Source organism: Leptodactylus fuscus, chromosome 5 (genome assembly GCF_031893055.1).
Source record: "Leptodactylus fuscus isolate aLepFus1 chromosome 5, aLepFus1.hap2, whole genome shotgun sequence".
NCBI lineage: Eukaryota > Metazoa > Chordata > Amphibia > Anura > Leptodactylidae > Leptodactylus > Leptodactylus fuscus.
The window spans coordinates 220364896-220389681 of record NC_134269.1 but is presented as its reverse complement, the minus strand read 5'-3'; the positions used below and the strand labels follow the sequence as shown (position 1 = coordinate 220389681).

The window sequence follows — 24786 nt, the reverse complement described above, 5'->3', positions numbered from 1 at the left end:
GATGATATGACGGATTGTCTTTCCCCGCAGTGACACTTCGGACCTCATTGTTTGTATCGCTGACCTCCAGTACAATAACCAGAAGCTTCAGGAGCAGCAGAGTAAACTGAAGGCGGCCATTGAAGCCCAGGAGGAATCCAACCAGCGCCTCCTGGAGGAGAACGAGGATTTGCGTAACCAGTGGAGGAGGTATCAGCCCGGCCGCTATATCTCGCTGTTCGGTTTTTCCTGTATGTTCCTCGCACTATATGGGAGAAATAATCTCTTATGTATGTAATGTGCTGCCCCTCCCCCTGCTCTCGGGGTGTTTTGGTTTTCCCGGTGGTTTCCCGGCCGCCCGTTCCGTACACGTGGCTCTGTATACAGGAGTTGTCCATACAGTGCGCTGCCTCTCCTGGCGGCACAGACTTGTCCTTGGCTCCGCCCACTGCCGGGCTCAATCACTGTATCGGGCGATGATATTTTACTACTTTTGCCTGATCTGATTCCAGTTGTTTTGGGGCTCAGAGGTCCCCGGCCCCACGGGGGTCACATGAGAGGAGGTGGTAGATGTTGGGGATAGCCAGCCCCCCCCCCCCCCCCCTCACTTCTCCCCCTCCCCCAACTTGCAGCGCTCAGCAATCAATCATCAAAGTGCGGACCCTTAAAGGCGAAGTCGAGGACTTGAAGCTAAATGTGGCGGCGCTGGAGGAGGCGAAGACCCAGCTGGTGGCCCAGAACAAGCAGACGGTGAGCGGCCGCGACCTCGACCCACAAATGTCCTCGGGTTCCGTTTTTAAGACTTTTTTTTGTCTCTTAAGGAAAAAGAGAATCTGTCGCTGATTCACAAGATCACGTCCCTGCAGGAAGAGGTGAGGGGCAAGGTCAGGGGGCAACGGGGGGTCCTGGGGGGTCACTGACTGCACAGGAGGAACAGGGACACCTGCTGGTCATATCGGGAAACGCCATCACAGGAGAATGTTCTCAGTGCTCGTATGGGGGGGACGTAGAGAGGTGTGCGGTACAAATAGTAACACCCCCCCATATATACATACAGGTGTGCAGTACAAGTATTCCCCCCCCCCCCATATATATATATATATATATATATATATATATATATACATATACATATACACCGTTGGCTGCTCCTCCTTATAAGTCGTCTCCTCTCTCTCAGAATCTGCGCAGTGTCCGGGAGGTCGAGGAGGTCAGAAAGGCTTTGTCTCAAGTCACTGATAAAGCTGCGGACCTGCAGGTAACGGCCCAGGCTGGGGGTCTCTGGGGGTCTCCTCCCCTCCCTTCCCCAGGTTGGCGGCCATATTTCCCAGTCTGTCAGCTTTTGTTCCGTTCACTGGTTCTGATCCTTCCCTTCCAGGTGCAGTTGGCGGATTTCGAGAGCGCGCTGCGGAAGAAGGACGCAGCGCTGCTGGTGGTGAGTGGGGGTCTGCGGGGGTCCCCTTTATATCCGGGGCTCAGGTCCTCACACTTTCTTGGTCACTTCCTCCTGATCTAATCCTTCTCACAGCTGAGGGTTTGTCACAGTTGTCGTTTCCTCCTTACAGAAAGAGGTTTACATTGAGGAGATGAAGACGACCCTGCGGGAGTACAGCTCAGTGATCGAGGTAACGCCCTCTGTACAGGCTCCGCCCATACATTGGGGTCCCCACTGATGAACCCCAACTCCGTAGATAGTGGGATCTTCCTGCATCGTAGAGGTTAGGACAGCAGGGGCGGGTACTGTTTGCAGATGCTGCTCTGATAGGCCAGGAGCTCACAGAGGCGGGGCTTATAAGTCATTGTCCAGCCCCTGCGGAGCACTTTGGGAGGCTCATTCAGAGGGTAACATAAAGGGGTGCTGTTTCATGTAATTTAAAGGGCTTTTCCCTCTCAGATATCTTTGGTGACAACTTTCCTCCTAAACTTCTTAATTCCCTTCCCAGAATTTGAGGATCGAGAAGAGTAAACTGGAGAATAATCTGCAACAAATGGAGCAGGAGCTTCTCTCGTGAGTCCTCTGGCAGACCCCCGACCTCTGACCCGGCTCCTCCATCCCTTACCATCACATATTCTGCATCTCTTCCAGGAACGGGATCAACTCTCCGATCACCTACAAGCTGAGCCGCGTCATCAATGGCGGTCTGAACTCGCTGCATACGGAGCTGGAATACGCGCAGCATTCACTGGAGGTGACGCAACGTGCAGGACCTCAATGGTGGTAGAGGGCGGGGGATTCGGGGTCTCCAGTAAGGCGTCCTTACCTACTAAGCCGTCTCTCATGTGCTCAGGTGTCCATGGCTGATTGGATGGGCTCTGCCAGCCGAACGTCCTCTCTAGACGTCACTTTGGATCGGGAAGTTTTGATGTTGCTCCAAGGACCGGGTCACGAGCAAATGGCCGCAGAGTTCAGAACCGTCCTGCAGGCGCTGGTGAGGATGGAGCCGGGATGGGGGTAGGGCCTGATGGGGACGGCAGTGGTCAGGGGGTTTGGGGATGGGGGGATGAATGACAGCTCGAACTTGGGTGGCTGGGGGAAGATGGCGGCTGGGATGGATGGGGACAATAGCCATCTGTGGGGTTGCTTGGAGATGATGGATGAGGATAATGGTTGTCGGGTGGGTGGGTGTACTGGGGACGATGGTTGTTGGGCACCAGGGCCATCTGGACTCCTTGTAGATGGATACTCAAAATATGGAGCCTCAGTAACGTCTCTTGTCCTTCAAGGAGGAACTCCACCTTCCTTCACCTTCTACCTAGTCTTATTAGGGTGCCAACATACATTGTAAGGGCTGTGATCTTACACTCTTGTCCCCTCCAGACCCCGACGGCATGGAGCAGAGCGAAGCTACAAGATGATGAGATTTATTTAATTTCTTTCACAGCAAGAAGACGCCTGTACAATGGCCGACCGCGTCCTGCTCCCCCTGCAACGTCTCATAGAGTCAGAGATTGATCTGAAGGATCTCTCAGGGAAGATGTTGGAGGTAGAAAAATCCCGCAAGGAGTCATACCGCTATAGGGTCATATTCTGGAGGGTTCCCCTGTAACCACCTGATGCCCCTCAGGTCATACAGAAAGATCTGAAGGAAAGAAGAAAAAACTGGGAGCAAAAGCTGAAACAACTGCAGAAGAGCAACGAGGAACTGGACAAGGAGGTGACAAAGTTATCGGGAAATCTGCGGAGGATGAAGACAGAACAACTGCACCTGAGGAAGGAGCTGACGGCCAGGTAAGAGGTGGGGGAGGGGACGGCCTGGTCATCAGCTACGCAACGGTCACCGACCATCGTATATACAAAAAACTGAGGGCAGTATTATAGTAGTTATATTCTTGTACATAGGAGTAGTATTATAGTAGTTATATTCTTGTACATAGGAGAAGTATTATAGTAGTTATATTCTTGTACATAGGAGTAGTATTATAGTAGTTATATTCTTGTACATAGGAGAAGTATTATAGTAGTTATATTCTTGTATATAGGAGGTAGTATTATAGTAGTTATATTCTTGTATATAGGAGTAGTATTATAGTAGTTATATTCTTGTACATAGGAGTAGTATTATAGTAGTTATATTCTTGTATATAGGAGGTAGTATTATAGTAGTTATATTCTTGTACATAGTAGTATTATAGTAGTTATATTCTTGTACATAGGAGGTAGTATTATAGTAGTTATATTCTTGTACATAGGAGCAGTATTATAGTAGTTATATTCTTGTACATAGGGGTAGTATTATAGTAGTTATATTCTTGTACATAGGAGTAGTATTATAGTAGTTATATTCTTGTACATAGGGGTAGTATTATAGTAGTTATATTCTTGTACATAGGGGTAGTATTATAGTAGTTATATTCTTGTACATAGGGGTAGTATTATAGTAGTTATATTCTTGTACATAGGGGTAGTATTATAGTAGTTATATTCTTGTACATAGGAGCAGTATTATAGTAGTTATATTCTTGTACATAGGAGTAGTATTATAGTAGTTATATTCTTGTACATAGGAGTAGTATTATAGTAGTTATATTCTTGTACATAGGAGCAGTATTATAGTAGTTATATTCTTGTACATAGGAGTAGTATTATAGTAGTTATATTCTTGTACATAGTAGTATTATAGTAGTTATATTCTTGTACATAGGAGAAGTATTATAGTAGTTATATTCTTGTACATAGGAGCAGTATTATAGTAGTTATATTCTTGTACATAGGAGTAGTATTATAGTAGTTATATTCTTGTACATAGGAGCAGTATTATAGTAGTTATATTCTTGTACATAGGAGCAGTATTATAGTAGTTATATTCTTGTACATAGGAGCAGTATTATAGTAGTTATATTCTTGTACATAGGAGTAGTATTATAGTAGTTATATTCTTGTACATAGGAGTAGTATTATAGTAGTTATATTCTTGTACATAGGAGCAGTATTATAGTAGTTATATTCTTGTACATAGGAGGTAGTATTATAGTAGTTATATTCTTGTACATAGGAGTAGTATTATAGTAGTTATATTCTTGTACATAGGAGTAGTATTATAGTAGTTATATTCTTGTACATAGGAGTAGTATTATAGTAGTTATATTCTTGTACATAGGAGCAGTATTATAGTAGTTATATTCTTGTACATAGGAGCAGTATTATAGTAGTTATATTCTTGTACATAGGAGCAGTATTATAGTAGTTATATTCTTGTACATAGGAGCAGTATTATAGTAGTTATATTCTTGTACATAGGAGCAGTATTATAGTAGTTATATTCTTGTACATAGGAGGTAGTATTATAGTAGTTATATTCTTGTACATAGGAGGTAGTATTATAGTAGTTATATTCTTGTACATAGGAGCAGTATTATAGTAGTTATATTCTTGTACATAGGAGTAGTATTATAGTAGTTATATTCTTGTACATAGGAGTAGTATTATAGTAGTTATATTCTTGTACATAGGAGTAGTATTATAGTAGTTATATTCTTATATATAGGAGTAGTATTATAGTAGTTATATTCTTGTACATAGGAGTAGTATTGTAGTTATATTCTTGTACATAGGAGTAGTATTATAGTAGTTATATTCTTGTACATAGGAGTAGTATTATAGTAGTTATATTCTTATATATAGGAGTAGTATTATAGTAGTTATATTCTTGTACATAGGAGTAGTATTATAGTAGTTATATTCTTGTACATAGGAGCAGTATTATAGTAGTTATATTCTTGTACATAGGAGCAGTATTATAGTAGTTATATTCTTGTACATAGGAGGTAGTATTATAGTAGTTATTTTCTTGTATATAGGAGTAGTATTATAGTAGTTATATTCTTGTACATAGGGAGTAGTATTATAGTAGTTATATTCTTGTACATAGGAGTAGTATTATAGTAGTTATATTCTTGTACATAGGAATAGTATTATAGTAGTTATATTCTTGTACATAGGAGTAGTATTATAGTAGTTATATTCTTGTACATAGGAGTAGTATTATAGTAGTTATATTCTTGTACATAGGAGTAGTATTATAGTAGTTATATTCTTGTACATAGGAGGTAGTATTATAGTAGATATATTCTTGTACATAGGAGCAGTATTATAGTAGTTATATTCTTGTACATAGGAGGTAGTATTATAGTAGTTATATTCTTGTACATAGGAGCAGTATTATAGTAGATATATTCTTGTACATAGGAGCAGTATTATAGTAGTTATATTCTTGTACATAGGAGTAGTATTATAGTAGTTATATTCTTGTACATAGGAGCAGTATTATAGTAGATATATTCTTGTACATAGGAGCAGTATTATAGTAGTTATATTCTTGTACATAGGGGTAGTATTATAGTAGTTATATTCTTGTACATAGGAGTAGTATTATAGTAGTTATATTCTTGTATATAGGAGTAGTATTATAGTAGTTATATTCTTGTACATAGGAGCAGTATTATAGTAGTTATATTCTTGTACATAGGAGGTAGTATTATAGTAGTTATATTCTTGTACATAGGAGCAGTATTATAGTAGTTATATTCTTGTACATAGGAGTAGTATTATAGTAGTTATATTCTTGTACATAGGAGGTAGTATTATAGTAGTTATATTCTTGTACATAGGAGCAGTATTATAGTAGTTATATTCTTGTACATAGGAGGTAGTATTATAGTAGTTATATTCTTGTACATAGGAGGTAGTATTATAGTAGTTATATTCTTGTATATAGGAGCAGTATTATATTATGCTCGCAGTGAGTATTACGTTGTATTTAGCTGTTCAGTATGTGGATAGATGTCAGCCTTTGAGTACTGTTTACTTTATATTCCTTGGCCCCACATGAAAGGGTTAATGAGCGGCACTTGGCGTTTTGGGAGATTTGGCAGGTGGAGTCGGAGTTTTGTCCTTGACAGGCTCTGTGCTGTGTATTCCTGATGTATCTGTAAACATCATATAATCGCTTTGTGCAGCTTCACAGGAGACTGATCCATCTTTCTCTGCTGTGCTGGATTTACATGATGGCGGTATTATTTGCCCCCCTCCCCCATCCTTTTGCAGCGTTTACTTCTCCCTTTCCAAATACTTTCAATGTATTATATCTAGACTTAAGTTGTCAGGATGATGTGAGTTGTGGTTTTTGGATGATGATGTTCTGATCTCCCTTAATACTGAGTGAGCGCAGCTTGTCCTGTGTCCTCGAGCTTCTCCGACCCTCCAGCTTCTCCTCCTCCTCTTCACTAGGTTGTTTTTCATGGTTTTGATGTAGTTTTTCTCCTCTTTTTGGGTCCCTCCTTGTCCCTGCTCCATCCTTATTATGGGCACTGTCTCTTCTTGCTGCCAGTGACTTCCCCAATCTTGTACTTGACTCTCTTACAATCCTCTTCACAATGCGGATCAGTCACTTACAACCACTTGTGCTTTTTATTCCTCGGGGGATGGGTGTGACTACAGAAGTTACCGGTGCGGTCAGATATAGTCTCTCCATGTTACTTCTCCTGTGACCTCTGACCTGACCCCACCGTTTCCTTCCATAGATGAGGCAGATGATGTTCTTGCCCCTTGGCTGCCAATAATCGTAGTTGCACTGGATCTCTCTGGATCTGTGGGTCACTAAAACCACCAGGATCCCAAACTTGCTCCCCAACTGCCTGACATGTTCTAACTACACTCAACACCATCTTGAGTATTTGGTTTTGACCTCCTCCTTGTCACAGGACTGTTCCCCTTCGTCCTGATCATTCACTATGCAGAGACGTCTCATAGAATCGGTGTCCGCGATACCGTATAGGTCAGGAGAAGTGAACGAGTCTCTCTCTGGACTCGTCCTGTGTTTCCTCGGCTCTGGGTCTTGTTGTCTCTCTGGACTCGTCCTGTGTTTCCTCGGTTCTGGGTCTTGTTGTCTCTCTGGACTTGTCCTGTGTTTCCTCGGTTCTGGGTCTTGTTGTCTCTCTGGACTCGTCCTGTGTTTCCTCGGTTCTGGGTCTTGTTGTCTCTCTGGACTCGTCCTGTGTTTCCTCGTTTCGGGTCTTGTTGTCTCTCTGGACTCGTCCTGTGTTTCCTCGGTTCTGGGTCTTGTTGTCTCTCTGGACTCGTCCTGTGTTTCCTCGGTTCTGGGTCTTGTTGTCTCTCTGGACTCGTCCTGTGTTTCCTCGTTTCGGGTCTTGTTGTCTCTCTGGACTCGTCCTGTGTTTCCTCGGTTCTGGGTCTTGTTGTCTCTCTGGACTCGTCCTGTGTTTCCTCGGTTCTGGGTCTTGTTGTCTCTCTGGACTTGTCCTGTGTTTCCTCGGTTCTGGGTCTTGTTGTCTCTCTGGACTCGTCCTGTGTTTCCTCGGTTCTGGGTCTTGTTGTCTCTCTGGACTCGTCCTGTGTTTCCTCGGTTCTGGGTCTTGTTGTCTCTCTGGACTCGTCCTGTGTTTCCTCGGTTCTGGGTCTTGTTGTCTCTCTGGACTCGTCCTGTGTTTCCTCGGTTCTGGGTCTTGTTGTCTCTCTGGACTCGTCCTGTGTTTCCTCGGTTCTGGGTCTTGTTGTCTCTCTGGACTCGTCCTGTGTTTCCTCGGTTCTGGGTCTTGTTGTCTCTCTGGACTTGTCCTGTGTTTCCTCGGTTCTGGGTCTTGTTGTCTCTCTGGACTCGTCCTGTGTTTCCTCGGTTCTGGGTCTTGTCGTCTCTCTGGACTCGTCCTGTGTTTCCTCGGTTCTGGGTCTTGTCGTCTCTCTGGACTCGTCCTGTGTTTCCTCGGTTCTGGGTCTTGTTGTCTCTCTGGACTCGTCCTGTGTTTCCTCGGTTCTGGGTCTTGTTGTCTCTCTGGACTCGTCCTGTGTTTCCTCGGTTCTGGGTCTTGTTGTCTCTCTGGACTCGTCCTGTGTTTCCTCGGTTCTGGTTCTTGTTGTCTCTCTGGACTCGTCCTGTGTTTCCTCGGTTCTGGGTCTTGTTGTCTCTCTGGACTCGTCCTGTGTTTCCTCGGTTCTGGGTCTTGTTGTCTCTCTGGACTTGTCCTGTGTTTCCTCGGTTCTGGGTCTTGTTGTCTCTCTGGACTTGTCCTCTGTTGCTCGGGATGATTCTTTCTATTTGTGCAGTTTGTTTTCTCTGGTTTTTGCATGTGACATCATTCAGCGGTTTATGAGGAACAAAGCAGCCTCCAGACAGGTGCTCGCTCGCTCTCGCTCACTCCCCTCCTCCGCCTCCCCCCTTTTTTTTTGTAAGTGTCATTGACTTGTGGTTTGCCTTCCTTGCACAGACTTCACGACCTGGAGGCCGCCCGGCACCGGCAGGAGGAAGCTGAGGGCAGGGAGGCCGCTGTCCTCACCCAACTGCACGACTCGGCCTCAAGGCAGGAGGACCTGACCAAGCAGGTGATATTTTAGGCCGCTGTTATTGCTTCGCACTTTGGCTCTGCGTCCTCTGGTTGCGCCACTTTGGGCATTCGTAGGGCGGTGGGCCGGAGGGGGGGAATGGGGAAGTTGTCATTGCCCAATCTTCTTCTCTTCCTGTAAGTTTTTCATGCTAAAGTCTCTATCAGCCAAATCTCCGAGAACCGCGATAAGCGCAGATACAAAGTCGCCAAGCTTATGGATTCTACCACTTGTTAATATTTGGGGATGAGGGGCTTATTATGTGAGTGGTCTCTGCACCCCCGCACTGAGGACCTGTCACCTCTTCCTATGAGCGCCGATCCAGCACCTGCCGCTCATCCCAGATCCAATATTCACATCTTTATTTCTGCCTTAAAATCTGATTGGCCGGAGCCCAGACCCAGACTTAACCCCTGCCCTGCTGCACATGAAGTATTGGCTTGTGCAAACACACTCGCTTCCTCCTTGTTCACACTGCCTCATGTCATCTGCAGATCGATGACTTGGAAACTTCTCTCCACGCTGTGCGGTCCAAGGGCGAGGAGCTGCAGCAAGAGCTAGAGGAGGCGCAGAGGCTGCAACGGGAGCTCCAGGCGGCGGTGCAAGAGTTAACCAGCGACTGTCGCAACCGAGAGCAGAAGGCGACTGAGCAGGAGGGTGAGTGAGACTGAGCGGCAGGGTGAGTGAGACTGAGCGGGAGGGTGAGTGAGACTGAGCGGCAGGGTGAGTGAGACTGAGCGGCAGGGTGAGTGAGACTGAGCGGGAGGGTGAGTGAGACTGAGCGGCAGGGTGAGTGAGACTGAGCGGCAGGGTGAGTGAGACTGAGCGGGAGGGTGAGTGAGACTGAGCGGGAGGGTGAGTGAGACTGAGCGGGAGGGTGAGTGAGACTGAGCGGGAGGGTGAGTGAGACTGAGCGGGAGGGTGAGTGAGACTGAGCGGGAGGGTGAGTGAGACTGAGCGGGAGGGTGAGTGAGACTGAGCGGGAGGGTGAGTGAGACTGAGCGGGAGGGTGAGTGAGACTGAGCGGGAGGGTGAGTGAGACTGAGCGGGAGGGTGAGTGAGACTGAGCGGGAGGGTGAGTGAGACTGAGCGGGAGGGTGAGTGAGACTGAGCGGCCGGGTGAGTGAGACTGAGCGGCAGGGTGAGTGAGACTGAGCGGCAGGGTGAGTGAGACTGAGCGGCAGGGTGAGTGAGACTGAGCGGCAGGGTGAGTGAGACTGAGCGGCAGGGTGAGTGAGACTGAGCGGCAGGGTGAGTGAGACTGAGCGGCAGGGTGAGTGAGACTGAGCGGGAGGGTGAGTGAGACTGAGCGGCAGGGTGAGTGAGACTGAGCGGCAGGGTGAGTGAGACTGAGCGGCAGGGTGAGTGAGACTGAGCGGCAGGGTGAGTGAGACTGAGCGGGAGGGTGAGTGAGACTGAGCGGGAGGGTGAGTGAGACTGAGCGGGAGGGTGAGTGAGACTGAGCGGCAGGGTGAGTGAGACTGAGCGGCAGGGTGAGTGAGACTGAGCGGCAGGGTGCGTGAGACTGAGCGGGAGGGTGAGTGAGACTGAGCGGGAGGGTGAGTGAGACTGAGCGGCGTCTGCTGAGCGCACTACAAAGATCAGAGTTACCCGAGTGTCCCCGAGCGGCCGTCACATGGGGCAAAATCTCCTGAACTCCGACTGCACGTAAAGATTCGGGGCTGTGAGTGCGCGGCGGAGATTATAGACTTATTATTTACATATTTTTGGAGGTTTTTTTGCCCTTTTTCAGGTTTTATAATTATTATTTTTTTATTCTGATGTTGTGTAAGAGTTTCCTGAATACAATCCAGCCGGCAGATCTCTCGTTACAGACGGGACTCGGTTTTGTCTTTTTCAGTTTCTTCTTCGTTTTGTCTTTTGCTGTAATTTTTATTTATTGGATTTTTTTTTCATGCTTTTTTTCCCTCTTCCAGAGACGATCAATCTCCTGCAGAGCCGATTGTTGGATCACCAGGTAGATCCCATTGTTGTAGATTCCTCCCCCCCCCCCCCTTCCATTGTAGATTCCCCCCCCCCCCCTGTTATTGTAGATCCCATTTGTTACTTTTTGGGGGGGAAATTGTTACGTTTATAGTATATATTCTGCAATTCTTTGTGATCCTCACATTTCCACAAGTGACATCCAACGTGGCCATCATGCAGTTCCCGCAGGCGTTGCCACCCAGCTTTCCCGGGGTCTTGAATGGGTGAATCTGCAGTAATACAACCTCAGGATTGGGAAAGCTGTGTCTTTGCTCCTGTGGTACTTTCCTAGACGCATCTATAAGTAACCTCTGCCCCTGTGTGGTCCGGGGGTGTCCGGGGGTCTCTCCTCTCACTACACTCAGTCCGGGCTCCCAGTAAACCAGTCTGTGCAGGATTCCTCCCAGTAAGGTTCTCCCGTGGACTGGTAACTTGTACGGCCTGGAACAGCTGTGATAGGATCCCTGGGGAGGCGGCGGGGGTGGGGGGGGGGGTGCGGGGTCCTCCCTCCTCGGCCTCCTATTATGGGGGGGGTCCGCAGTATAAATATTTGCCCATTATATACAAACTTCTTCTCTTCCAGACAAGTCACGTTTGCGGAGAGTTCGGCGTCCAGGAATCATCCGGCGGCTCCTGTGGACGTCTCCAGACCAACCCTCGGCTCGGATACACTCCGCTGTTAGGTAACCTCTGGCTGAGATACATCTGGGGGTTATTAGCCCTCCTCGGCTGGTTGTCAGGGATCCACCACTACATGGTCCAGGGTAATGGGGGAGGGGCTTCTGGGTGACCGGGTGACAGAATCGCAGCCCCCTAAGGACCCTCGTGGCTGCCGCTGTCTGCAGATGTATAGATGGGCTCTAAGCGGTGGGGCCACATCCAGCAGAGTATATACTGTATACATCTATATACCCCTGCAGAGCTTATACTGCCGGGCCTGTACTGGAGGGGCCAACCTGGATTTATTTAACCCCTCGTTCCCCCCCATGATATATATATTTGTGTTAATCTCTCTTTCAGATGCGCTGTCCCTGGAGCGGGGGTGGGGAGCGCCAAATAATCACCCAGCAAATTACTGGAAACCTGAGCCCGGACCCGAGGACGAGAATCCGAGAGAAGTCACCGCGTCACCTGAGGCGTCCCCGATCCTGCAACGGTGAGCAAGGACACAGCCGGGGGGGCAGATACTGCAGAGAAGAGCAACCTCTGCTACACATGTGCACTGCGGGGCTGCAAAACTCTACACCCCCCCCCCCCCCCCCCCGACCCTTAGATACTGACCCCCGGGGACCAGTCATGGGGGTCGACCTCCAAACAGATGAGGAATGGGGGGGGAGTTCTGCCGAACATGTCTATAAGATTGCGCAATGTTCCTTGTAAAACATTTAAGACTCTGCAGAGAAGTCTGTTAGTAATGTCATCTGGTTCTGGGAAAGCTGGGTGGTGGCCGCTATACAGACTGGAGAGCAGGCCGCTTTCCTAGAGTCCTGAAAGGCAAGCCTGTCTAGTCTGTGTATCCGCATGGCTCAGGAGAGCGCGAGTGGCGGCCACATTGACTCACCCGGCTTTCTCACATACAGAAATATCAGCAACATTCAAAGTTTTTCATAAAATTTGACTTAAAATATTTAATGCTTACAAAAGTCTCCGACCGATCCGAGAAAAGAAAGTGGAAAGGAAAATATATTAAAAAAAAATAAAAATGACAACTCCCCCCCCCCCCCCCCCCCTCGCTCATTGGCGGCGTTGCCCGTCCTCGGATCTGCTGCTATGATGCCCCAGGTGCCCGGTCATGCAGAGACCTCCATATACAGAAGGGGGCGCCACTGCACACAATCACCCCATGTGACCCCAAATAAAGATGGCGACAAATACTGACACTGCGGCTCATTGGTCCCCCCCTCCCTCCTTAGGGATCATTTCATCCCATCATTAAAATTTTTGGGAGGCAGCGGTGATGGAGGGGCGAAGGCGCCGGATGGGGGAGGGGGGATTTGAATATCTTCTCCGCGTGCATTAGTCTGAACACATGCAAAGCTCGGCAGACAATACATATGTGTGGAAAGAATGAGGAGATAAACAAATCAGGGTGTAAACTTTCCCTTCCGGGCACGGAACGTTCTGCGAGAAGCTGCCAGCGCCGCGGATGTCGCCATCTCTAGAGGCTGCGCCCTGCTGGGAGATTTGGGGGGGGGGGGGGGGCAGGTATTTTAGATACTTTACCTTCCATTTCACCCTAGTTACTTGTGAGATTTGGGGTGAGGACCCCCATCATGGTGTGACCTGAGGACGGCAACATTTCTGACCACCAGCGGAGGGTTCGTTGCATTGTATCCGGTCCATGAGCTGTAACACTGATACAATGTAACAAACCCTCTGCTGAGAGACGTTGGGGGTCCGGAGGGTCCTCGACCTCTGGATACAAGTGACATTTCCATTCACTGACAGCAAGCAAAGAGTATGGAGAGGAATTGAAACACTAAGTTGTGTGCGTTGCGTTTCTGGGCGTCCACATTGCGAAATTTTCAGGTATTTTAGTAGATTGCAGTTTCCAGTTCTGCATTTCCGGCAGCTGCAGGGAAAGATTTTTGGGTGACATTTTATTTTTCCAATCACAAGACCCAAAAGTTAAACATCAAGTGAAACCTCCCAGGTGTTCGGAGCGCGGGGACGGCGTATCGGCAATTAAAGGGCCAGTAACCCGGAAAGTTACTGTGTAAGAGCGAAATGGCTGAAAACAGAGAGTAATAGATTGTAGGGACAAAGCAAGAAGAGAAAACTAAACTTATCTGTAGTTTCCAAGACGTTCGCACTTTTGAGGAACAACATTTAAGACTCCTCAATCCCACAGAAGACGCAGTCAAATGCTGAAATACGAAATCTCTGTAAATAGGAAAGAAAAGTGAAAGTGGCAGAAAAATTACCAGCAAAGAAAAAGAGAAGTGAAAGTAATAAAAATACCAAAAATAGTAACAATCTAAATATATGTATATACTACAGGCCGAAATATACAGCTGCGGGGACCCAGACGGATGAGGAGAATCCTACCAGAGCCGAGATGGAAAAACCTGTGACCAAGGTAAGAACCAGAATATAAATCTGTAATATAACTACTATAATACTACTCCTATGTACAAGAATATAACTACTATAATACTACTCCTATGTACAAGAATATAACTACTATAATACTACTCCTATGTACAAGAATATAACTACTATAATACTACTCCTATGTACAAGAATATAACTACTATAATACTACTCCTATGTACAAGAATATAACTACTATAATACTACTCCTATATACAAGAATATAACTACTATAATACTACTATGTACAAGAATATAACTACTATAATACTACTCCTATGTACAAGAATATAACTACTATAATACTGCCTCCTATGTACAAGAATATAACTACTATAATACTGCTCCTATGTACAAGAATATAACTACTATAATACTACTCCTATGTACAAGAATATAACTACTATAATACTACTCCTATATACAAGAATATAACTACTATAATACTACTATGTACAAGAATATAACTACTATAATACTACTCCTATGTACAAGAATATAACTACTATAATACTGCCTCCTATGTACAAGAATATAACTACTATAATACTGCTCCTATATACAAGAATATAACTACTATAATACTACTCCTATGTACAAGAATATAACTACTATAATACTGCCTCCTATGTACAAGAATATAACTACTATAATACTGCTCCTATATACAAGAATATAACTACTATAATACTACTCCTATGTACAAGAATATAACTACTATAATACTGCTCCTATGTACAAGAATATAACTACTATAATACTGCTCCTATATACAAGAATATAACTACTATAATACTACCCCCTATGTACAAGAATATAACTACTATAATACTACTCCTATGTACAAGAATATAACTACTATAATACTGCTCCTATATACAAGAATATAACTACTATAATACTACTCCTATGTACAAGAATATAACTACTATAATACTACTCCTATGTACAAGAATATAACTACTATAATACTACTCCTATATACAAGAATATAACTACTATAATTCTACTACTATGTACAAGAATATAACTACTATAATACTACTCCTATGTACAAGAATATAACTACTATAATACTGCCTCCTATGTACAAGAATATAACTACTATAATACTGCTCCTATATACAAGAATATAACTACTATAATACTACCCCCTATGTACAAGAATATAACTACTATAATACTACTCCTATGTACAAGAATATAACTACTATAATACTGCTCCTATGTACAAGAATATAACTACTATAATACTGCTCCTATGTACAAGAATATAACTACTATAATACTACTCCTATGTACAAGAATATAACTACTATAATACTACTCCTATGTACAAGAATATAACTACTATAATACTACTCCTATGTACAAGAATATAACTACTATAATACTACTCCTATGTACAAGAATATAACTACTATAATACTACTCCTATGTACAAGAATATAACTACTATAATACTACTCCTATGTACAAGAATATAACTACTATAATACTACTCCTATGTACAAGAATATAACTACTATAATACTACTCCTATGTACAAGAATATACCTACTATAATACTACTCCTATGTACAAGAATATAACTACTATAATACTGCTCCTATGTACAAGAATATAACTACTATAATACTACTCCTATGTACAAGAATATAACTACTATAATACTGCTCCTATGTACAAGAATATAACTACTATAATACTACTCCTATGTACAAGAATATAACTACTATAATCCCCTCCGCCCCGTACTTGTCGCCTTCTTCCTACATTCTGGAATATTCTGCAGATTTGAATCAGACGGTGATATATAGTGGGGATTTGCTTGTGTCTCCTCTGACCTCGGCCGTTCTCACTTCCTCTTTCTGAGGCTGCTAATGGTCACTTTTAAAGGGCCGGTGGTTGAGCAGAGTACCACGGAATAGAATGGGACTGATCTGTAATACCAGGCACAGCCACTAAGGGTAGCGATGCAGTGTATTGTATAGAGGGGGAGGAGGTTTTGGGTGACCCCAGTAGATAGCTACGATCAGTGATTGGAGATACCTGGATTGGCTCCTAATGGAGCTGAGCTGCAGTGTAAAGAATGGAAGGGACTGAGCAGCGGCCTGAGGATTTCTGACAACCCAACACTGCCGTAGATCAGGAGCTGAGCTGTTGTCACTGACCTTGTTGTGGCTAACCAGAGAGTTGTCACTCAGCTTTATCAGGACCAGATCTGTATCTGGGATTTGCGATCTCTTGGCGCTCCTGGGGGTGTCCTGCGCTGTGGGGATTCCCTGCCCGCCATCTTGTGTGGTCAGTTCCTGTGTTTCCTCGCCTGCCCCTCTCTAAATAGAGATTTGCTTCAGGCCGCAGTTTACACCATGTGGTTTGGTTTCTATAGAGGATCGGGACGGATGTTTCTGCAGATTTATTGAAATTAACCCATTGTTATCTTGTGATCCTGCAGGTGGTCCGTGCTGAGGAACGTCCAGAGCCTGCAAATGCGGCCAGGTCAGGAGTCCGAGCTCTGCAATTACTGATATCTCATATCTCCTGCTATTCTCATTATTTAATACATTTTATTTTTTTATTTTCTGCAGCATTTCTGTGATTTCTCAGACATCTGGTGACAGCGCCCCCTCTCTACTCGATAACACCCTCACACCTGCTGGTCAGTGACTATACTGGGGAGGGGACTGTATAATCTGTATGTAGTGAGCTCCTCCTAGTGGTGATTGTATAATCTGTATGTAGTGAGCTCCCCCTAGTGGTGACTGTATAATCTGTATGTAGTGAGCTCCTCCTAGTGGTGACTGTATAATCTGTATGTAGTGAGCTCCCTCTAGTGGTGACTGTATATACTGTATGTAGTGAGCTCCCTCTAGTGGTGACTGTATAATCTGTAGGTAGTGAGCTCCCCCTAGTGGTGACTGTATAATCTGTATGTAGTGAGCTCCCCCTAGTGGTGACTGTATATACTGTATGTAGTGAGCTCCTCCTAGTGGTGACTGTATAATCTGTAGGTAGTGAGCTCCTCCTAGTGGTGACTGTATAATCTGTATGTAGTGAGCTCCCCCTAGTGGTGACTGTATATACTGTATGTAGTGAGCTCCTCCTAGTGGTGACTGTATAATCTGTAGGTAGTGAGCTCCTCCTAGTGGTGACTGTATAATCTGTATGTAGTGAGCTCCCTCTAGTGGTGACTGTATAATCTGTATGTAGTGAGCTCCCCCTAGTGGTGACTGTATAATCTGTATGTAGTGAGCTCCCCCTAGTGGTGACTGTATATACTGTATGTAGTGAGCTCCTCCTAGTGGTGACTGTATAATCTGTATGTAGTGAGCTCCCCCTAGTGGTGACTGTATATACTGTATGTAGTGAGCTCCTCCTAGTGGTGACTGTATAATCTGTATGTAGTGAGCTCCCCCTAGTGGTGACTGTATATACTGTATGCAGTGAGCTCCCTCTAGTGGTGACTGTATAATCTGTATGTAGTGAGCTCCTCCTAGTGGTGATTGTATAATCTGTATGTAGTGAGCTCCCTCTAGTGGTGACTGTATAATCTGTATGTAGTGAGCTCCCCCTAGTGGTGACTGTATAATCTGTATGTAGTGAGCTCCCCCTAGTGGTGACTGTATAATCTGTATGTAGTGAGCTCCCCCTAGTGGTGACTGTATAATCTGTATGTAGTGTGCTCCCCCTAGTGGTGACTGTATAATCTGTATGTAGTGAGCTCCTCCTAGTGGTGACTGTATAATCTGTATGTAGTGAGCTCCCCCTAGTGGTGACTGTATATACTGTATGTAGTAAGCTCCTCCTAGTGGTGACTGTATAATCTGTATGTAGTGAGCTCCCCCTAGTGGTGACTGTATAATCTGTATGTAGTGAGCTCCCCCTAGTGGTGACTGTATAATCTGTATGTAGTGAGCTCCCCCTAGTGGTGACTGTATAATCTGTATGTAGTGTGCTCCCCCTAGTGGTGACTGTATAATCTGTATGTAGTGAGCTCCTCCTAGTGGTGACTGTATAATCTGTATGTAGTGAGCTCCCCCTAGTGGTGACTGTATATACTGTATGTAGTAAGCTCCCCCTAGTGGTGACTGTATAATCTGTATGTAGTGAGCTCCCCCTAGTGGTGACTGTATAATCTGTATGTAGCGAGCTCCTCCTAGTGGTGACTGTATAATCTGTATGTAGTGAGCTCCTCCTAGTGGTGACTGTATAATCTGTATGTAGTGAGCTCCTCCTAGTGGTGACTGTATATACTGTATGTAGTAAGCTCCACCTAGTGGTGATTGTATAATCTGTATGTAGTGAGCTCCCTCTAGTGGTGACTGTATAATCTGTATGTAGTGAGCTCCCCCTAGTGGTGACTGTATAATCTGTATGTAGTGAGCTCCTCCTAGTGGTGACTGTATAATCTGTATGTAGTGAGCTCCCCCTAGTGGTGACTGTATAATCTGTATGCAGTGAGCTCCCTCTAGTGGTGACTGTATATACTGTATGCAGTGATGTAATCCGATCCTTTTCCTGCCTGATATCAGATTCTGCGCGCGGCTCCTTTAACTCTCCAAACAGTCAATATTATTACTGACAACAGGAGGCGCCGGGGGACAGGTTCGGGTGATTGGCGATTATCCGGCGTTTTGTCCTGTAAATACGAGTGCAGCGCCCTGTAATGAGGCTGAGATATATAACGTGGGCGGTTTAGGACGTCCACAACACCCCACTAGTCCTCACGCACTAGAACATTCCAGCTCAGATTCTGGGAAAGCTGGGTCCTGACTGGCACTACAGCTCCTATTAGGATGTCACTCTGCTTTCCAGACTCCTGAATGGTAATTATACACAGGGGGAATGTGGCAGCTGTACTAATGTCACCCAGCTCTCCCAGAATCTAGAGGACATGACCTATTGTATCACTGACCTTCACCTTCTATGTAGCAGAGCCGAGCGCCGCGCTGGTAACAATACGAGAAAAAGCCCCCGGCATGGAAAGTAAAGACGTGGAGAAGGAAAAGGTGTCGCAACGCTCCGAAGATTCAGGCCTGGCTGCACATGGCGGTGAGTCACAACTCGGGATCCCTCAAATATCTGCTGAGATCCCGGGACTACTCCATGTGTGTCAGTGTAACGATGGCCGCCATCTTGACTGAGTAGGGTGCAGCACGCGGCGGTCGTGGTTTAATTAACACTGACTATAATTGTCTTGCAGCTTTGACTGTGCAACAGAAATCTGGAGATCCTTCCAAAGATGGCGGCTCTGTGAGTAGATTTGTGGGACTACGACCCCCATCAGGTATCACTTACAGATCGCCGCACCGTTATAATTTGTTTTATTAACTTTGCTCTTATTCTAGAAATCGTCACCTGTGAAACCTGAGAGTGAGAAGCGACCGCCCCCGGAGAAAGGTGAGGAGTGGCGCCCCCCGGGGGAGGGGTCGATGTGTGTGTGGTACCAGGCCCCCGTCCCCTCGTACCAGGCCCCCGTCCCCTATCTCCTCGTACCAGGCCTCTATCACTATGCGTTTTACTGCAGGCTGTAAAGTGATTTGTGTCCCTATCTGGATTGCTTTGCTGACCTCTAGTGGCTGATAAATAAATGACCCTATTTCAGTAATGTCACTGCTAGGTGACAAAGCTCCTGACCTGTCCTAGTAAGTTGTCAGAGGTTTTGATTGGTCGGGGTCCGGGTGATGACTCCCACCAGTATTGGGCAGTAGTTGGGCCCCCAGAGCCATTTATGACTTCTGTTTTCTGCCCATTAGGCTCTCCAGCGCCATCTCTGGTGAAGATTTCCCAGTGTGTGGAGGAGAACCAGTAAGTGTAGTCGTAGTTGTCGTCTGTTTTACTTATTGTGTTTTCATCCTGAGAGTAATTTCCAACTCTCTTGTTGCAGTTGCTCAAATAACGAGAAGGAGATGGAGGTGAGTTCTGTGCGGGGCGGCGGAGGAGGAGAGTTCTGTGCGGGGCGGCGGAGGAGGAGAGTTCTGTGCGGGGCGGTGGCAGAGGGTTCTGTGCGGGGCGGAGGAGGACAGTTCTGTGCAGGACGGCGGCAGAGGGTTCTGTGCAGGACGGCGGCAGAGGGTTCTGTGCGGGGCGGCGGCAGAGGGTTCTGTGCGGGGCGGAGGAGGACAGTTCTGTGCAGGACGGCGGCAGAGGGTTCTGTGCGGGACGGCGGCAGAGGGTTCTGTGCGGGGCGGCGGCAGAGGGTTCTGTGCGGGGCGGCGGCAGAGGGTTCTGTGCGGGGCGGCGGCAGAGGGTTCTGTGCGGGGCGGCGGCAGAGGGTTCTGTGCGGGGCGGCGGCAGAGGGTTCTGTGCGGGGCGGCGGCAGAGGGTTCTGTGCGGGGCGGCGGCAGAGGGTTCTGTGCGGGGCGGCGGCAGAGGGTTCTGTGCGGGGCGGCGGCAGAGGGTTCTGTGCGGGGCGGCGGCGGAGGGTTCTGTGCGGGGCGGCGGCGGAGGGTTCTGTGCGGGGCGGCGGCGGAGGGTTCTGTGCGGGGCGGCGGCGGAGGGTTCTGTGCGGGGCGGCGGCAGAGGGTTCTGTGCGGGGCGGCGGCAGAGGGTTCTGTGCGGGGCGGCGGCAGAGGGTTCTGTGCGGGGCGGAGTAGGAGGGTTCTGTGCGGGGCGGAGTAGGAGGGTTCTGTGCGGGGCGGCGGCAGAGGGTTCTGTGTGGGGCGGCAGAGGAGAGCGCAATGCTCGGATGATGGGAGTTTTATCTTCAGTCATTGAGTTGTGAAAATATAGATCATCTTTTTTTCTTTCCGTTATGCTCCATTCACATCCAAAGCTGCATTTAAAGGACTGTTGTCCCTGAGATCACATCTGTAGAGCCCCCGACCTATGGCCACCGGAGTGCCCAACAGACACTGAATCAGCTGGAGGTGGATCAGCGCAGCTTTGGATGTGACTAGAGTCTAAGATCTAATAACTTCGGGTAATGTTTTTTTCCTTCAGGCCGAGTTCTTGCGTCTTTCTCTCGGCTTCAAGTGCGACATCTTTACCCTGGACAAGAGGCTGCGTCTTGAGGAAAGGTCGAGAGATTTGGCAGAAGAAAATCTGAAGAAGGAGCTGGCGAGCTGCAAGAAACTGCTGGAGGTTGGTGTGGGAATCTGTAATGGCGGCGTCCAATGACTCGCCCTCTTATCGGGGGGGGGGGGTGATGAGGCGCCAGGTTTCGGGTGTCTCAGTGATGTCACTTGGTTGCTGGGATACAATGTAGCACACGATGGCGGTAACGTTCACCGGTCTCGTATCTGTCGCAGGCGCTGACGCCGCTCTGCGAGGACGATAATCAGACCTACGAGATCGTACAGAAGCTGCAGAACAGTTTACAGTTCCTGACCCAGCACACGGCGCGGGTCGCCAGCCGATCGGAGATGTTGGGCGCCATTCACCAGGTGAGAAATCACCATCACTTTCACAACCTCTGCTTCATGTCAGTGAATAGAAACCTGTCCAGTGCTGAGGGTTTGCTACAATGTACAGAGGAGTGTCCAGACTGGATACAAGTGTAACAAACCTTCAGCTGTGAGGACGAGTTCAGGACGGATCTATGACTGCGTCTGTTCACTGTCAGCAAGCAGAGGGTTTGACAGTCTTTGTATTTTAGGAAAGCCGTGTCAGTAAAGCGGTGGAAGTGATGATCCAGCATGTGGAGAACCTGAAGCGAATGTACGCCAAGGAGCACGCGGAGCTGGAGGAGCTGCGGCAGGCCATGCACCAGAGTGATCGCTCCAGCGGCTCCACCGATCGAGGTGACTGCCGTGACTTCCTGTGGTCACAGTGACCTCTGCTGGCCGGGAGTGATAGTAACATCTAGTGTCTGCTCTCTTACAGAGGATTCCCTCAAGTTGGCGTCCTCCATAGTGAGTAAGGTAAGTCCGCCAATGAGCTGACCACAGGGGATGTCACCGTTCCGACTAGTTGCCATTAACCCTTGCCTTCCCTGTGCCAGGTGTCACCCGCCAGGAGAGTCAGCATGCCAGCGTACCCCAGAGGGATCGGCACTGGATCACCCATGGTATCTCCACAACAGATCGTTACATCACATGACACCCTGTGCCGGCTGCTACAATTGTATCCAGTGATCTACAACTGCTACATTGTAACAACCCTCAGGCTGTGGCCATGATCAGGGGAGTGATAGGATTTCAGCAGGTCTATATATTTACATGCAGCTTTAGTTATTGGGGCCCCCATAACATGTTAGGTCTGGGGTTCTCCGTACCTCGCACCTCCCCTTGAGGTTACATAGAGGTTGACTCTCACATTTTGTTACAGGATTTATTTGGAGGAGACAAAGTTGATGGAAAGTTACAGCACCGGAGATCCAACAGCTGGTAATGGGGCCACAATACGGCGCTCGCTTTCCTTCGCTTCCTCTGCTCTGGGGCCCCTTACACTAAATATCTGCCATTTGTGTCCCCCAGGAAGCTGGTGGGCTCCCGACAGAACGACAACCGCCCCACGCTGCAACGCTTTGTGGACAACTACACCCGGCCGGAGCCGAGCGAGGAGAACGCCATAAAGGAGTAAGTGATCCTTAAAGGGATTGTCCAGGACAAAAGAAATGTTTATATTAGACCGGGGGTGAAAAAAGACCCAGATCTGTCCCCAGCGCTCCGGTGTCCCCAGTGTCCTGCTGTGCGGATACTACAGGTGCGCTCATCAGGATGATGTCACTAGCCTAGAAGTATGACATCACCCATGGAGGAATCAGAAAGCATCGCCTCAACAGTAACAAGGAAGTGACAGAATGTGATGGAACGACTCTCTCTGTGCCAGGGCTCGGCGCTCTCTCTCTCTGTGCCAGGGCTCGGCGCTCTCTCTCTCTGTGCCAGGGCTCGGCGCTCTCTCTCTCTGTGCCAGGGCTCGGCGCTCTCTCTCTCTGTGCCAGGGCTCGGCGCGCTCTCTCTCTGTGCCAGGGCTCGGCGCGCTCTCTCTCTGTGCCAGGGCTCGGCGCGCTCTCTCTCTGTGCCAGGGCTCGGCGCGCTCTCTCTGTGCCAGGGCTCGGCGCGCTCTCTCTCTGTGCCAGGGCTCGGCGCTCTCTCTCTGTGCCAGGGCTCGGCGCGCTCTCTCTCTGTGCCAGGGCTCGGCGCGCTCTCTCTCTGTGCCAGGACTCGGCGCGCTCTCTCTCTGTGCCAGGGCTCGGCGCTCTCTCTCTGTGCCAGGGCTCGTGCGCGCGCTCTCTCTCTCTGTGCCAGGGCTCGTGCGCGCTCTCTCTCTCTGTGCCAGGGCTCGTGCGCGCTCTCTCTCTCTGTGCCAGGGCTCGTGCGCGCTCTCTCTCTCTGTGCCAGGGCTCGTGCGCGCTCTCTCTCTCTGTGCCAGGGCTCGTGCGCGCTCTCTCTCTCTGTGCCAGGGCTCGTGCGCGCTCTCTCTCTGTGCCAGGGCTCGTGCGCGCTCTCTCTCTCTGTGCCAGGGCTCGTGCGTGCTCTCTCTCTCTGTGCCAGGGCTCGGCGCTCTCTCTCTGTGCCAGGGCTCGGCGCTCTCTCTCTCTGTGCCAGGGCTCGGCGCTCTCTCTCTCTGTGCCAGGGCTCGGCGCTCTCTCTCTGTGCCAGGGCTCGGCGCGCTCTCTGTGCCAGGGCTCGGCGCTCTCTCTCTGTGCCAGGGCTCGGCGCGCTCGCGCTCTCTCTCTCTCTGTGCCAGGGCTCGGCGCGCTCGCGCTCTCTCTCTCTCTGTGCCAGGGCTCGGCGCGCTCGCGCTCTCGCGCTCTCTCTCTGTGCCAGGGCTCGGCGCGCTCTCTCTCTCTCTGTGCCAGGGCTCGGCGCGCTCTCTCTCTCTGTGCCAGGGCTCGGCGCGCTCTCTCTCTCTCTGTGCCAGGGCTCGGCGCGCTCTCTCTCTCTGTGCCAGGGCTCGGCGCGCTCTCTCTCTCTCTCTGTGCCAGGGCTCGGCGCGCTCTCTCTCTCTCTCTGTGCCAGGGCTCGGCGCGCTCTCTCTCTCTGTGCCAGGGCTCGTGCGCGCTCGGCGCTCTCTCTCTCTGTGCCAGGGCTCGGCGCTCTCTCTCTCTGTGCCAGGGCTCGGCGCTCTCTCTCTGTGCCAGGGCTCGGCGCTCTCTCTCTCTGTGCCAGGGCTCGGCGCTCTCTCTGTGCCAGGGCTCGGCGCTCTCTCTCTCTGTGCCAGGGCTCGGCGCGCTCTCTCTCTGTGCCAGGGCTCGGCGCGCTCTCTCTCTCTGTGCCAGGGCTCGGCGCTCTCTCTCTCTCTGTGCCAGGGCTCGGCGCGCGCTCTCTCTCTCTGTGCCAGGGCTCGGCGCGCTCTCTCTCTCTCTGTGCCAGGGCTCGGCGCGCTCTCTCTCTCTCTGTGCCAGGGCTCGGCGCGCTCTCTCTCTCTCTGTGCCAGGGCTCGGCGCGCTCTCTCTCTCTGTGCCAGGGCTCGGCGCGCTCTCTCTCTCTCTGTGCCAGGGCTCGGCGCGCTCTCTCTCTGTGCCAGGGCTCGGCGCGCTCTCTCTCTGTGCCAGGGCTCGGCGCGCTCTCTCTCTCTCTCTGTGCCAGGGCTCGGCGCGCTCTCTCTCTCTCTCTGTGCCAGGGCTCGGCGCGCTCTCTCTCTCTCTCTGTGCCAGGGCTCGGCGCGCTCTCTCTCTCTGTGCCAGGGCTCGTGCGCGCTCGGCGCTCTCTCTCTCTGTGCCAGGGCTCGGCGCTCTCTCTCTCTGTGCCAGGGCTCGGCGCTCTCTCTCTGTGCCAGGGCTCGGCGCTCTCTCTCTGTGCCAGGGCTCGGCGCTCTCTCTCTGTGCCAGGGCTCGGCGCTCTCTCTCTCTGTGCCAGGGCTCGGCGCGCTCTCTCTCTGTGCCAGGGCTCGGCGCGCTCTCTCTCTCTGTGCCAGGGCTCGGCGCTCTCTCTCTCTCTGTGCCAGGGCTCGGCGCGCGCTCTCTCTCTCTGTGCCAGGGCTCGGCGCGCTCTCTCTCTCTC

General features: G+C 48.9%; 1 protein-coding gene across 1 annotated transcript in view; it reads left to right on the top strand.

The window, feature by feature from the left end:
- The window catches only part of IRAG2 (inositol 1,4,5-triphosphate receptor associated 2), a 35367-nt gene that overhangs the window by 7398 nt on the left and 3183 nt on the right, over positions 1 to 24786 (top strand). The window contains exons 6-36 of the mRNA XM_075275944.1: positions 31 to 189; positions 612 to 729; positions 801 to 851; positions 1160 to 1237; positions 1358 to 1414; positions 1545 to 1604; positions 1923 to 1987; positions 2066 to 2168; positions 2268 to 2408; positions 2862 to 2963; positions 3045 to 3208; positions 8701 to 8815; positions 9310 to 9472; positions 10753 to 10793; positions 11385 to 11484; positions 11822 to 11957; positions 13802 to 13880; positions 16353 to 16396; positions 16486 to 16556; positions 18830 to 18949; positions 19101 to 19150; positions 19246 to 19297; positions 19654 to 19705; positions 19785 to 19812; positions 20840 to 20980; positions 21148 to 21282; positions 21495 to 21639; positions 21722 to 21759; positions 21840 to 21905; positions 22166 to 22224; positions 22315 to 22416. Of these exons, the coding sequence (XP_075132045.1) occupies positions 31 to 189; positions 612 to 729; positions 801 to 851; positions 1160 to 1237; positions 1358 to 1414; positions 1545 to 1604; positions 1923 to 1987; positions 2066 to 2168; positions 2268 to 2408; positions 2862 to 2963; positions 3045 to 3208; positions 8701 to 8815; positions 9310 to 9472; positions 10753 to 10793; positions 11385 to 11484; positions 11822 to 11957; positions 13802 to 13880; positions 16353 to 16396; positions 16486 to 16556; positions 18830 to 18949; positions 19101 to 19150; positions 19246 to 19297; positions 19654 to 19705; positions 19785 to 19812; positions 20840 to 20980; positions 21148 to 21282; positions 21495 to 21639; positions 21722 to 21759; positions 21840 to 21905; positions 22166 to 22224; positions 22315 to 22416 (2835 nt within the window). The remainder of the gene's footprint in view (positions 1 to 30; positions 190 to 611; positions 730 to 800; positions 852 to 1159; positions 1238 to 1357; positions 1415 to 1544; positions 1605 to 1922; positions 1988 to 2065; positions 2169 to 2267; positions 2409 to 2861; positions 2964 to 3044; positions 3209 to 8700; positions 8816 to 9309; positions 9473 to 10752; positions 10794 to 11384; positions 11485 to 11821; positions 11958 to 13801; positions 13881 to 16352; positions 16397 to 16485; positions 16557 to 18829; positions 18950 to 19100; positions 19151 to 19245; positions 19298 to 19653; positions 19706 to 19784; positions 19813 to 20839; positions 20981 to 21147; positions 21283 to 21494; positions 21640 to 21721; positions 21760 to 21839; positions 21906 to 22165; positions 22225 to 22314; positions 22417 to 24786) is intronic.